Below are 12,666 nucleotides of genomic sequence, written 5' to 3'. Positions count from 1 at the left end.
TTCAGGTTTATTGTACCAGAAATGTCTCAGGAAAGGTTTTTTAAAACCATCACTTTAATTGGGGGCAAATGAACAAGTTGTGTGTTCATCTACCTTGGCCAGAAGCTCGTCTATCTCCAAACTATATGCAAACTACTTCCTGAGTGCAGTCACCAATAAGTGCTACAAAGGTTAGAACATTTAATTCAAGCTAAAAGAAAAATATATTTACCAAGCACCTGGTTTCTGCCAGGTCAGGGCTACTCAATGGGCATCTACAGATGGTGTTGGTCTGTGATGAGTTAGTACAGAAACTGAGGGGATTACCCGCTCATTTCTATAGCAATTTCACATTGTTATGACAGTCCAGTGTGAATCCTTTCCTAGTAATTCATTCTCATGCATTTTATAAAGGTGCAGGTCTATGATGGGCAGGAAATGAAGGGAACAGAGTACTAGCCCTTCCCTGCAGTAGTCTGAGAAGCATGGTCCCAGAGGGCTGCAGGAACATGGGTCTGGAGCTCAGGGGAGGGGTGGAAAGAACTGGTGTTGGCAGTGGGCAGCAGGAAGGGGTACAGGCAGGAAGAGTGGCATACTTTGAAAGGGGGCCCCTCACCCTTCCTCCAACTGACCACCCAGGCACCTGAAGGCTGTCCCCACACCAGACTGACCCTGCCTGCTGTGTCCATAGCACCTGGCCTGAGCCTGCCCACTAGGCCACGTACCCCATAAAGGGGGTATCCCCTGGTGGGGTTGATATTTTGCATGTCTTGGCAAAAATCGACTTGCTGTAGTCAGCATGATCAGAAGTTTTCCATGAACATTTCAGAGGAGTAAAGTGACTGCCCTAAGTCACTGCCAGCCTCCCAGTCTGAGCTTGTCATACCTGGGTTCTGCTACATCACCTGTTTTTTAATCACCACTATGTTACCAAAATCCTTTTGCTGCTATCCACCCCCAAACAATTTAGAAAGGCTGCCCAACATTTGGTTGCCCAAGGTCCATGAGTGAACCACCTTCTTGAACACTCCCCTGCTGAGGACAGCATGCTGGCTGACTTCCTCAGCCCTGGAAGGGCATGGAAGGCAAAGTCATTCCGTTCAGGTCCCCTTCCCAGGAGCCCTGCATGTACTAGGGGCTTGGTCAGTTTCTGGCAAAAAAAAAAAAAAAAAAAGACCAAGCATGGGAACCTCCTGTGGACTACAGCACCAACAACTCTGGTAGAAAATTTCACCCACACCGTCCCTGCCACCATCATAGGAGGAGGAGAGGCTCTCACTTGAAGCGGGGCCCGATGGCTGCCACGTGACGGTTCATGCTCCCCTTGGCCCCACCGATGTTCAGGGACATGGAGCGCTGCAGCAGGCTGGAGAAGATCTCCACTTGGTCGGAGCTGCAGTACTTGGCGATCTCGAACCGCTGCACCAGGAACTGAGTGGGAAAGAGAACATGTCGCTGCTGGGGCCTGGCCTGCCCACCTACAGAGCCAGCATAGCCAACTGATGTGGGGCTCTGGGCCAACAGAATGGTGGGTATGGGTCTTTGGGCAAGTGCAATGAGTCCAGCAGAGGCCTGGGCAGAAGGCAGGAACAGCCATCCCTCCTCCCCAGGTAAGGCGTCTTAAACCTGGAGTCCCATGCTTACTGGGCCACTGGCCCCAAGGGGAGCCCCTGACCTCCTGCTAGGGTGGGCGGAGCCTGAGGAAGCACTTACGTCAATCCAGATGTAGTGGGGGGTCACTTCGGGGGCACACGGTTTGGGTTGACTGGCTTCCGATGCTGCCAGGGGGTCTGCTTCCTTTATCTCTGCGGAAAACAGGCCGAACTTCTGCTCCACTGTCATCTGCCAGGCTCCTGCCATCTCCCGCATAAACTGCAAGCATACAATGACCATTAGTGCCTCTGCGAAGCATAGAAAAGTACTTACTGTTGTTTAATTTTAAAAGGACTATGTGCTTAATGAACAAAATAGAAAACCAAAGAAAGTATGAAATAAAAAATAAAGATCACCTATGATCCAACTTCCCAGCCGTTTTCTACTAAAAAGCCCATTCTCGAAATATCAGTAGGCCAGGTGCTATAGTCCTGCTTTGTGGTGTCAGCACACCTGGGATGTGCCTAATGCCACGTGGACTCTCAACAGGCTCCGCCTGGCTGAATCTTCCTAATAATCCTGAAACCATCTATGGTTCCAGAGGTGAGCAGGGCCTCCAAACTAGCAAAGGCAGGACTGGATTTTGCTTCTGGAGCCCAGTTCCTTTTCTTCATCCCACGCAAACCCTGCACATCAGCTTCATGCCACTAATCAGGCCCAGGGAATAACTGCGGGAGCCAAACTGAGTCTGCAACTGCCACCGGGTGGTTCTACAGGGGAGCAGCCTCCCCTTTTGGCCTGACAACACCAGGCAGCAACATGGAGGGCATCCAGACCCGTTGCAGAGAGGCGGCAACTGAGGCTTGGTGCCCAGGGTAAACGCCCTGGCTCCTGCCCAGTATCCATCCCTGCCTTTATTATGGTTTTATTTAGGGAGGCCAAGTAGCTGGTCACCAGTACCCCCACCCAGGCTTCTGCTGGTTAGGGTGGTCAATGGTTCTCATTAGCAATAATCTAGTGCTAGCTGACATCAACAGACATCGACTGAGTCAAGGTCAGGGCAGCTAGCATCCTCTACCCTCCTTCTTGCTTAGAGGCATAGAAGCCATCTGGAGGTCCTGAAGGTGAGGACAGTCCATATGCTAAGGGTGGCAGAGTTGCAAATGTGAGCCAAGCTATCAACGAGCTGCACGTGACACCAGGAGCATAGCCCCTGGTGGTCAAGGCATTGTGTCCAGTTTCTGTTTCCTGCAGCCAAATGTAAGTCTTATGTTAGAGGAAGAAACCGCAGGGCTAACAGGCCTGATGAGCCACAGTCAAGGCTGCACGCCCACTCATTTGTTGAACATGCACATCCTGGTTGCTGCCTCTGGGCCTGGTTGCTTCCCCTCCAGGCTCTGGGAATGGAGCAGTGAATAAGACAAACATCCACCCAGTTTACAGCAGGCTACAGACAGCAAGAGAAGATACAGATATTAGACACTGATCAAAGCTAAGGGGGAAAACAGAGCCATGAAAGGGCTTGGAAGAATGAATGAATCGATGGTTGTGTGTTCTAGAACAGGGTAGGCAGGGGACAGCTAAGACAAACCCTGAAGGAGATGCAGGAGTGAGGAATGCAGCTGCCTGAAAAGAACACTGAAGGAGAGGGAAGAGCTCTCCCAACCTAAAGCAGGAGCACGCCTGGAGGGCAGGGGCAGTAGGGACCCCAGTGTGCCTATAGCAGGTCAAGCAAGGGGAGCAGAGGGGCCTTGCAGATTACAGAAACAAGTGTGCCTTCTACTCTGAGTGGGCATGGGCAGCACTGGCAGGTCTGGGGCATAGGGGGGACCTGACACGACCCATATTTTACTGACTTGCTCTGAGCGCATGTGGAGAAGGCAGAGAGGGCCTGGGTAGAAGCAGGGAGGCCAGGGCCTGCCCTAAGTCCAGGGCAAACGAAGGATACTGGGACCAGGGGGCAGGAGTGGGATGCTGGGAAGTGGTCAGCTTCTGGATATACTTTCAAGGTAAAAAGGTAAATCTGACAGGATTTGCTGAGGGTCATTTGTGGTTAGTGCAAAAAGGGGAGTCAGGGATGGCAGTAAGGACTTTGAGCAGCGGGAAGGACTGTCATTCACAGAGATTTGGAGGCAGATGGGTGGAGGTGAGGGGTTAGTTCATTCGTTTTGAGTCATGAATTTGAGCACCATACCAAGGGATCAGCATTCTTTCCAATCTTAGTGAGATAAGGGCCCCAGACTCTCACAAGGAAGATCTTCATGCTGAGATGAGCCCAACAAGCTCATAGCTCTCTCTCTCCCGTGACTGCAGGAGACATCAGGATTCCATCAGTGACTGTCTCTAAAGTTGGAGTTATGAATGATTTTCGTTTTTTTCATTATGCTCATATCTTCCGACTTCTCTATAATGAACACACATTGCTTTCATAATAGAAAAAATTAAAAACCAGAAGCCAACAATACAAAAGACACTGAAACAAAAGTTAAGTCTGTCCAAGATGTTGCTGGGCCTGGACAACAGGTCCTTGCAGAGGTAGAGACAGGGAATGAGAGGAGATAGATGGACTTCAGTCCCAAGTGAACAGCAAGAATGATCTGGAGGATATAAAAACCATGCCTATCTGGACGGCTGAGGAATCGCAGATGAGAAAGCCACAAAGAACTGATTTACAGAGACTTCACCAGGAAGCAGCAAGCTCCAGCAGCTCGTGGGCCAGTGCTGGGTCTGGACACAAGTGAGTGGACAAGGCCTGCCAAAGGCCAAGATACCTGAAGCCAGCAGAGCTCCTGCTGATAGCAGAGGAAATAGATCAGAGTTTAAAAGATCCCAAATGAAACAGCAATTTGCTTGACATAAAATCCTTTCATGACCCCTCTTCTCTCATTTTGATGGGGGAAGGGGGAAAGGGAGGTGAAATTGGGTAAAAGCAAGAAGAATCCATCCTTTTGGCCAAGACTAACCCCTAGGGGTCAGTGACCTTCATTTTAGTCACCTGACATAAGAAAGACCTATATTCTGGGAAAATAAACAGCAGTGCCCCTCAGTCTCCACTGCTTTTCTTTCCTTAAAAAATTTTTTTTTTAACATTTATTTATTTTTGAGAAACAGGGTGAGACAAAGTGTGAGTGGGGGAGGGGCAGAAAGAGAAGGAGGGGCAGAATCTGAAGCAGGCTCCAGGTTCTGAGCAAATGGTCAGCACAGAGCCTGATGAGGGGCTTGAACCCACAAAATGTGAGATCATGACCTGAGCCGAAGTTGGACGCTCAACTGACTGAGCCACCCAGGTGCCCCTCCACTGCTTTTCTATATACAGAGTCCAGAACAAAACAAAAACATTTAAACACTAAAGAAAAAAAAATCAACAGAAACAAACCCACAGATGACCTTGATACTAGAACAAACCAGATAAAAATTTTAAAATAAATATTACAAATATGACCAAATATTTATAGGTAAAGATGAAAAGACTAGGTGAAGACACAGAGAATCTCAGCAGAGAAATACAAACTATAAAAAAGAAACAAAAATTTTATGGGGCACTTGGGTGGCTTAGTTGATTGACTTTGGCTCAGGTCATGACCTCATGGCTTGTGAGTTTGAGCCTTGCATCAGGCTGCTTGCTGCTGTAAGTGTGGAGCCCGCTTCAGATCCTCTGTCCCCCTCTCTCTTTGCCCCTCCCCCTACTTATGCTCTCCCTCTTAAAGTAAGAGAAGAGCACTCCCAGCCAAAAGCAGGAGCTTCTTTTAGTAAAAAAACAAAAAAACCAAAAAAACAACAAAAAAAACCCCCACACACATACAAAAATTCTAGACCTGAGAATTACAATATCTGAAATAAAATATATATAAGATGGCTTAACAACAGGAAAAATAAGGTATTAGAAAATAGCACTAAACTGGAAGACAGACCAATTAAAATGAACCAAAATGAAATGAGAGAGAGATAAAAGTGAAAAGCACTGAAGAGAACATTAATGATCAAGGGACAATATGAAGTCACCAACATATGTGTGTGGAATTGAAATCCCAAAATGAGACGAGAGAATGGAGAAATATTTAAAGAAATACTAAAATTTTCCAAGTTTGATGAAAAAATCTAAATCTCTAAATTTAAGAAGCTCAATAAATCGCAAAGGGATAAATACACAGAAAACCACATACCAAAGTCAAACTATTAAAAATTGAAGATAAAAGGAAACATCCTAAAAGTAACCAAAAGGAAAAACAAAAAACAGGGAACAGAAAAAGAAAATACCCCTTTGACCACTTATCTCAATTCATCTTAAGAAACACAGAGAGGCACCTGGGTGGCTCAGTGGGTTAAGCGTCCAGCTTCAGCTCAGGTCATGATCTCAAGGATGATGGGGTTGAGCCCCGTGTCAGGCTCTGTGCTGACAGTTTAGGGCCTGCTTCGGATTCTATGTCTCCCTCTCTCTCTGTCCCTCCCCTGCTTGCGCGCTCTCTCTCTCTCTCTCAAAAATAAACAAACATTAAAAAAACAACAACAGAAAAAAAGCTGCCAAATTCCCTGTTAGGAAAATTAACGAGATCTGCAAAAAATACAACAGTTCTTAGGTATTCATCCAATCACCTGAAAGGGTGTGTATCACCTTACCTGGGGGCTTCCTCCAGTAGCAACTTCAGAACTATGGACACCAGGAAGGCTGCCCCTACCAAAGGTAGCAGGCCAAGAGAAATGTCTTTGTGGACAAATACAAATGCTCCCAATTACATCCCATGTGTTCTACTCTCAGAGAAATGGCTCCCTCTACTGAGATTTTGAAAAACAACAACTTCTGGGCACCACTAGGATCCTTTCAACACACACATATATATATGTATATAGTATATAGTGTGTGTGTGTGTATGTATGCATACATACATGTATGTATGTGTGTGTGTGTGTGTGTGTGTGTGTGTGTGTATATATGTATACATATATACATATGGTCACTGTGGTCTCCATGAAGCCTGGTGGTTAGGCATTAATATCACAATCTTACATACAAGGACACTGAGGCCTCAAAGGGTGAGGGGCTTGCCCAGGGTCTCCAAGCTTGTCAGCCAAGCAGCCAGGCCAAGCTCTCTCCATCTCTGATGAGCCCCACCCTCAGGAGCTGAACACAGCCAGTGTCCTACCGGCACTTCCACTCCATTCTTGCCAGCCAGTAGCCACTCCCAGCAGGCCAGGGCAGTCTCCATGCCATGCTCGTTGAACATCCGGAGGGGACCCCAACACAGATGATGGAGGAGCTGTGGGTCACAATCTGCAACCAAACAAATGCTGTTCAGAAGAAGCTTTGAACAAAGGCTGAATCCTATGCTTGCCTCCCCACATCAACAAGACAGAGCACCAGGTGGGCCAGAGATTGTTTACTTCCAACCCTGGGAAACATCACAGAGATCTCTATTGGGGGAGCTCCAGCTCACTAAAGAAGATGAAGGTAAATACTCATTTCTAAATGAGCCCAGAGTTCCCTAGTGCCTCTGTCTGTTACCTTTGCTGCTGATGAGCATTGCTGTCAGCTTGAACATGGCCTGTGTGTAGTGCTGGGGATTACTGAGATCTAATGCTGTATTCAGCTCCTGGACCATCATTTTGTTCAGGTCAGATATCTGGCCAGTGGCATCTGAGAACCGAATCATTCCATACACCTGCAAGAAGCACACTCGTCAAGAGAATCATACATAATCCAGGCATATGGGCAAGGTGTGACTAGAGTCTCACTCTCTCATACTGGAGCTTGTGGGTACAGACAGTGACAGACTTGTTTCAACAATGCTACCACTGCTCACACCTTTCTAGGGAACTTGTCTTTTAGCGCTGTGTGTAGGCATTCCCTTCATTCTAGATGGTCCCTGAGGGCAGAGACCTGGTCTTGTCAATTTCACATTTCAGTAGCAAACTCCAGGTCTGAACCATGATAGGGCTGCATGAACGTGGGCTGAATGAATACAATTAGTGACTCAACCAAGAGCATCCTTACTATTTTTAAAGTTGTACATCATCCCCCCCCCCCAAAAAAAGTATGCTGCTCTCTTATTTATAAGACTTGACTATATAAAAAGAATCTGACTCCTTCCAAAAACCAAACCTACCCCCAACGACAGACTTCCCACCACCACCTAGGTTATCAAAACAGGTGGAACAGGCCCTCAGAGCAATTCCCAGCAATGGAGGATGTAGGGTCAGCGTCAGCCTACTGGAGAGAGGGGCCCACCTGCCCAGGGCCCAGGAAGAGGAAGAGCAACTGCTGGAATGAGGGAGTCGCAGAGTAGGGGGGGGAAGACCCTACTCAAGACTAGGCACCAGTGGACTTGCAGGGACCTCTAAATAATGGCGTAGACTAGCGTCTGTGTTTTTATAGATTCAGAAACTGAGGCCCCAAGTGGTGAAGCAACTTGCTAGGCTGGGCTAAAGTGTGTCGTGGTAGACAAAAGCCCTCATAGTGATCAGATGTGGTTCCCGACCTCACTCTGCCTATGCGACTCTGGCAAGTTACTTCATTTTGAGAACTTCAGTTTCATTATCTGTGAAACTGGAATAATAGTCTGTATACCTTACTAACTGCCCCAGTTAGTACACAGCACTCAATGAATGTTTGCTGCCACTTAAAAAAGAAAAGCCAGAAAGGGGCACTTGGGTGGCTCAGTCCGTTAAGCAGTCGACTCTGGTTTTGGCTCAGGTCATGATCTCACAGTTTGTGGGTTCGAGCCCCACAATGCTGTGCTGACAGTGAAGAGCCTGCTTGGGATTTCCTCTCTTTCCTTCTTTCTCTGCCCCTCCTCGACCTGCTCTCTCTCAAAATAAATACATAAACTTAAAAAAAAAAAAAAAAAAAGAAAGAAAAGCCAGAAAAATAGAAAGCTTCAGCATGGCCAGAGTATATGTACATGAGGTCATCCCTTTGCAGAGGTGGTAGGTGGTAGTCATAAATGCTGCTGACTGGGCTGGTGAGTCCCAGGGCCCCATGGCTTCAAGTCCACATAAAATGAGTAAGTTCCAGAACCTGAGCTCGTTTTCCACTGGGAGGTGACTGGCAGTAGAGTGAGAGGAGACTTTGAAAGCCTGCGTCAGGATACGTACCTCGCCTGCATAGCGGTTGCGTAGATTCAGGGATGCCATGAAATTGGAATAATCTTTCTTCACACAGGCTGGGCGCTCTGTTAGCTGAGTTGCCTACAGAGAAATATCAAGAATTATTTCAGACCATTACCACATGTTTTCTTTGTGTTCACTATGGCTAAGCTTAAGTCCAATTAAGAAGTGAAGTTCAGATCCAGAGGTTATTAAAAATCTTCTATGCTGACAAGCTAATAAAATGAAATACTTTTAAATTTTTTTTTAACATTTATTCATTTTTGAAAGAGAGAGACAGAGCATGAGTGGGGGAAGGACAGAGAAGAGAGGAAGACACAGAATTTGAAGCAGGCTCCAGGCTGTGAGTTTTCAGCACAGAGCCCGACACAGGGCTTGAACCCACGAACCACGAGACCATGACCTGAGCCGAAGTTAGATGCTTATCCAACTTAGCCCACCCAGGCACCTCAAAAAGAAATACTTTAGAACACCTTCCAGTCTGATAAGAACCAAGGAAAAAGAATTTAAAAACATTTTTAGGATGAAAAATTTTCTCTGGAAAGCAGCTTGTGATAGAACTTCACTTTGCCACCCTGACTGCTTTCATCCCAGTGGTGAACAGGTCTTTTGCAAGAGAAATAATCATCAGATCATTATGAAAATCATCATAATCTGCAATGAAAATGCTGTGAAGTTAGTGCTCCCGGACTGTCTCCTCTGTGGGTGCGTGCTGGTGTGACTTGAAGATGGTGAATGGTGAAGTTGAGAGCATAGTGACAGTGAGCAGAAGCCAGCAGGGGCTTGGAGATACCCAATAGCTGCCAACAGTCTAAGAGCAGAAGACAAAAGGGGCGCACTCTGAGTACAATGGGAGCCCACAGGATGGGGAAAATATTTTCAGACCCCCCTTCACTTCCTCTGCTTCAGCTGCACCTCCCACCACTCGGGGTCCTGATGACTGCTCTCTCTTACCCTGGCTGGTCACTGCTACCATGCTCCTCACTGCCCTTCCCAACATCACTGAAGACTAAGAACATGCACTGAAGATGACCTTTCACCCCTTTAGCGCCTTTTACTATAAACCAACAAAACCTATCCACTTCTTGACATTCAGGTCCCACTGGGGAAAATGAATCTCTCAATAGTTGAAGTTTGAGGGATTATTTTTTGGAGGGAGCAGGCAGGTAGGGAGAAAGAGGGTCAAGAAAAGAAAATATGAAATTTGGGAAAACATAAGCAAGAACAAAAATACATGATTTTCTCATAAAATTATTAAGCTGGTCTATTTTGCAAAAGGTCATGTAACACTACTTTACATTTTTTGGAGACAGTGTGGCCTATGGCATCAAGCAGGCCTACACTGGAACCTGGCTCTGCCACCAACCAGCTATGACGCCCTAGGGAGGCCACTTGCTGTCCCTTAGCCTGAATATACTCCCCTGCAAAAATGCGGAAAACAATGGCCTTCTCACCAGGGATTCCGTGATATCTGCGCAGCCCCCAGACAGCAAATGGCCTGCACTGCAGCCTACCTCCCTCCCTGGTAGAACTACTCCAACTGTTTCGGCTCAGACGTCTGGTGCAGTGTGATGGGGAGGGCAGCCCTACAGGAGTTTTCTGACAGTCTCTATGCAGCAAGAGCCACTGGCCTGAGACCATGCTTCTCAAACACCCCCTAGGAGCTGCTCTTCCCTGAATGCCATGGGGAGATGTCACTCTGGTGGCCAGCAGGCTCCTGTGCTTTTCATGGAGCAGGGGCAGGTTGGCCAGGATCTCCATTACAACCAACAATCAGAACACACAATACATATATCCTTTCCTCCTCAGCAATAGAAAAGGGAAAACCACACCTAAATCTCTTTTTCTACAAAAAAAAGATTTAAATCTTTTAGGAAAAACTGACCTCTTACAAGCTAGCCTAGAAGAGGACAAGGAGTTGTCAAAGGCATTCTAAGGCATTCCCACTTCTGGCCTCTGCTTGTGTCCTCAGAGTGGTGGAGACCCAGCTCAGGGAGCTGATCTTACGCTGCTGGGCCTGGCCTGTGAGCACAGGGTGTGCTGGTGACACTGGTATCTTCAGAGAACATGGAGTGACCTCTGTGAGAGCTCTGAGGATGACACGGGCTGTGAGAAGACACTGGCTACCTGTGGCACTGTCCCAGCCTCCACAAGGAGGCTGAGAGCCCCCAGCCCGCCTAATGGGCTCCTCCCTTCCTGCTTAGACTTGTGGCCATGGTGAGAAGTGGCAGCGCCATCCTCCCTCCTCTGCACCCCCACCCTATCATGTCAAAGACATGATAAAAGACAGGCAGCAGCCTCTCCACCTCTCCACCCCGAGAGAGAGAGTTAAGAGGCACAGAGTTAAGAAGCACATAGCCACACTTGCTTGAGACAGACATCATGGTAGGCCCTAAGGCTGGGAGACACCAACATGCAACACCGCCAGTCAGATCACCTGCTGTCAATCTGCTACTTTGATCCGAAACTCTGATTTAACTAAGAAAGCACTACTTCACAGACGTGCTGCCCTCTAAAGTGATCTTCAGTGGAACAAGACCAAGTTGAAGATGTGTGTGCCAGTATGCTTTGGCACCTGCTGAAACAGGAAAATCCAGCAAATGTTTCCAATCAACATGACTATAAGATAATGCTGACCTTGTCTCAAAGAGATCAGTTTCCTTCCTTGTGGATACACAGAAATCCAAATCTGATATCATTAATGAATCAAGAAACAGTAAGGATGGGGAGCCTGGGTGGCTCAATTGGTTAAGTGTCCGACTTCGGCTCAGGTCATGATGTCATGGTTTGTGGGTTTGAGCCCTGCGTCGGGCTCTGTGCTGACAGCTCAGAGCCTGGTGGCTGCTTCAAATTCTGTGTCTCTGCCCCTCCCCCACTCATGCTCGGTCTGTCTCTCAAAAATAAATAATATTGAAAAAAAAAAGAAAAGAAAGAAAGAAACACAGTAAGGAAATGCCTGTTCTACTAACCTACTCTCTCTGAACCTGAGTATCTTACATGGGATTCCAATCTGCCTACTGCTAGCATGGCCGCATATATCAGAAAAAGCTACATATCAGCTTTGGTCTTGCCCCTCATATTGTGGCTCCCATTGCTGAAGGAGACTCCTGTTCCTCAGGAGGCACACACATACCCCGAGAGTGGTGTTCTGCTTGTTGTAGCCGGCAAAGTGAAGGATGCTTTCGGTGGCCATGGCCAGCCCCGTGTGCTGGGACAGTCCTGACACCCAGTTCTGATGTTTGTTCAGATATTCCTGAAGTCAGAAAAAAAAAAAGGCTGTTTTACTTTAAAGGTAAGAATAATACTTTATAAAATAAAGTGTGAGGTAGTAGAGCAAACATTGGTTCCAATGTTGGGTCCATCCCTTGCTGTGGGACCTTCAATAAATTAAAGCCCCCCCTTCCCCAACTGACTCTTGCTCATGTGTGAACGAGGACGATTTCCCCAGAGTGGCAGGCACACAGTAAATGTGACAGGACTGTTTATTCTTTGGACACATCCTTGCTGAGAATCTGCCACCTGCCAAGTCCTGTGCTAGATACCTGGAAAACAGTTGTAGAGTTCTAGTCCCACTGTCAACACGCAGGCAGTTGTACTGCTTGCCTGAGCAGCCCTGCTGTGAAGGAGCGACCCAACAAACAGCTGGAAGGCAGAGTAAGGGCCAGAATCTGCCTGGCCAACTAGTGGAAGGGGACACCTGGCAGAGCGTGGAGATGTGAGAAGGGCTTCTGCTCTGGGGACCATCAAGGGTCAGGGGTTAGCACTGCAGGAGCAACAAGTACAAGGGCTAGATGGCAGGCAGCCAGCCTGGGCCAGAGATGGGCCAGGCCTGAAAGGCCTTGTGTGCCAGGTGGAGTCTAGAGTGAGGCACAGGACTCCCCTCAGGAAAGTGCATGTGAGCACTGAGTTACAAAACTGTGCCAGTGGTTTTGGAGGGTTTATGGAGCCCCAGAAACCCAACCATGGACCCCGTGGCGATGGGGAGTGGCTAAT

At 47.5% G+C, this 12,666-nt stretch overlaps 1 protein-coding gene across 1 annotated transcript in view; it reads right to left on the bottom strand.

Annotated features, from left to right (window-relative positions):
* PI4KA (phosphatidylinositol 4-kinase alpha) overlaps positions 1–12,666 on the bottom strand; it is a 114,268-nt gene that overhangs the window by 18,529 nt on the left and 83,073 nt on the right. The window contains exons 29-34 of the mRNA XM_019437386.2: positions 11,807–11,926; positions 8,662–8,754; positions 7,073–7,229; positions 6,714–6,841; positions 1,693–1,851; positions 1,259–1,410 (exon numbers count right to left, since the gene is read on the bottom strand). Of these exons, the coding sequence (XP_019292931.2) occupies positions 1,259–1,410; positions 1,693–1,851; positions 6,714–6,841; positions 7,073–7,229; positions 8,662–8,754; positions 11,807–11,926 (809 nt within the window). The remainder of the gene's footprint in view (positions 1–1,258; positions 1,411–1,692; positions 1,852–6,713; positions 6,842–7,072; positions 7,230–8,661; positions 8,755–11,806; positions 11,927–12,666) is intronic.

This window comes from Panthera pardus, unplaced genomic scaffold (assembly GCF_024362965.1).
Source record: "Panthera pardus isolate Hobbes unplaced genomic scaffold, ASM2436296v1 HiC_scaffold_15, whole genome shotgun sequence".
NCBI classification, from domain to species: Eukaryota; Metazoa; Chordata; class Mammalia; order Carnivora; family Felidae; genus Panthera; species Panthera pardus.
The sequence above is the reverse complement of the archived record's forward strand: the minus strand, read 5'-3'. Positions and strand labels throughout refer to the sequence as shown.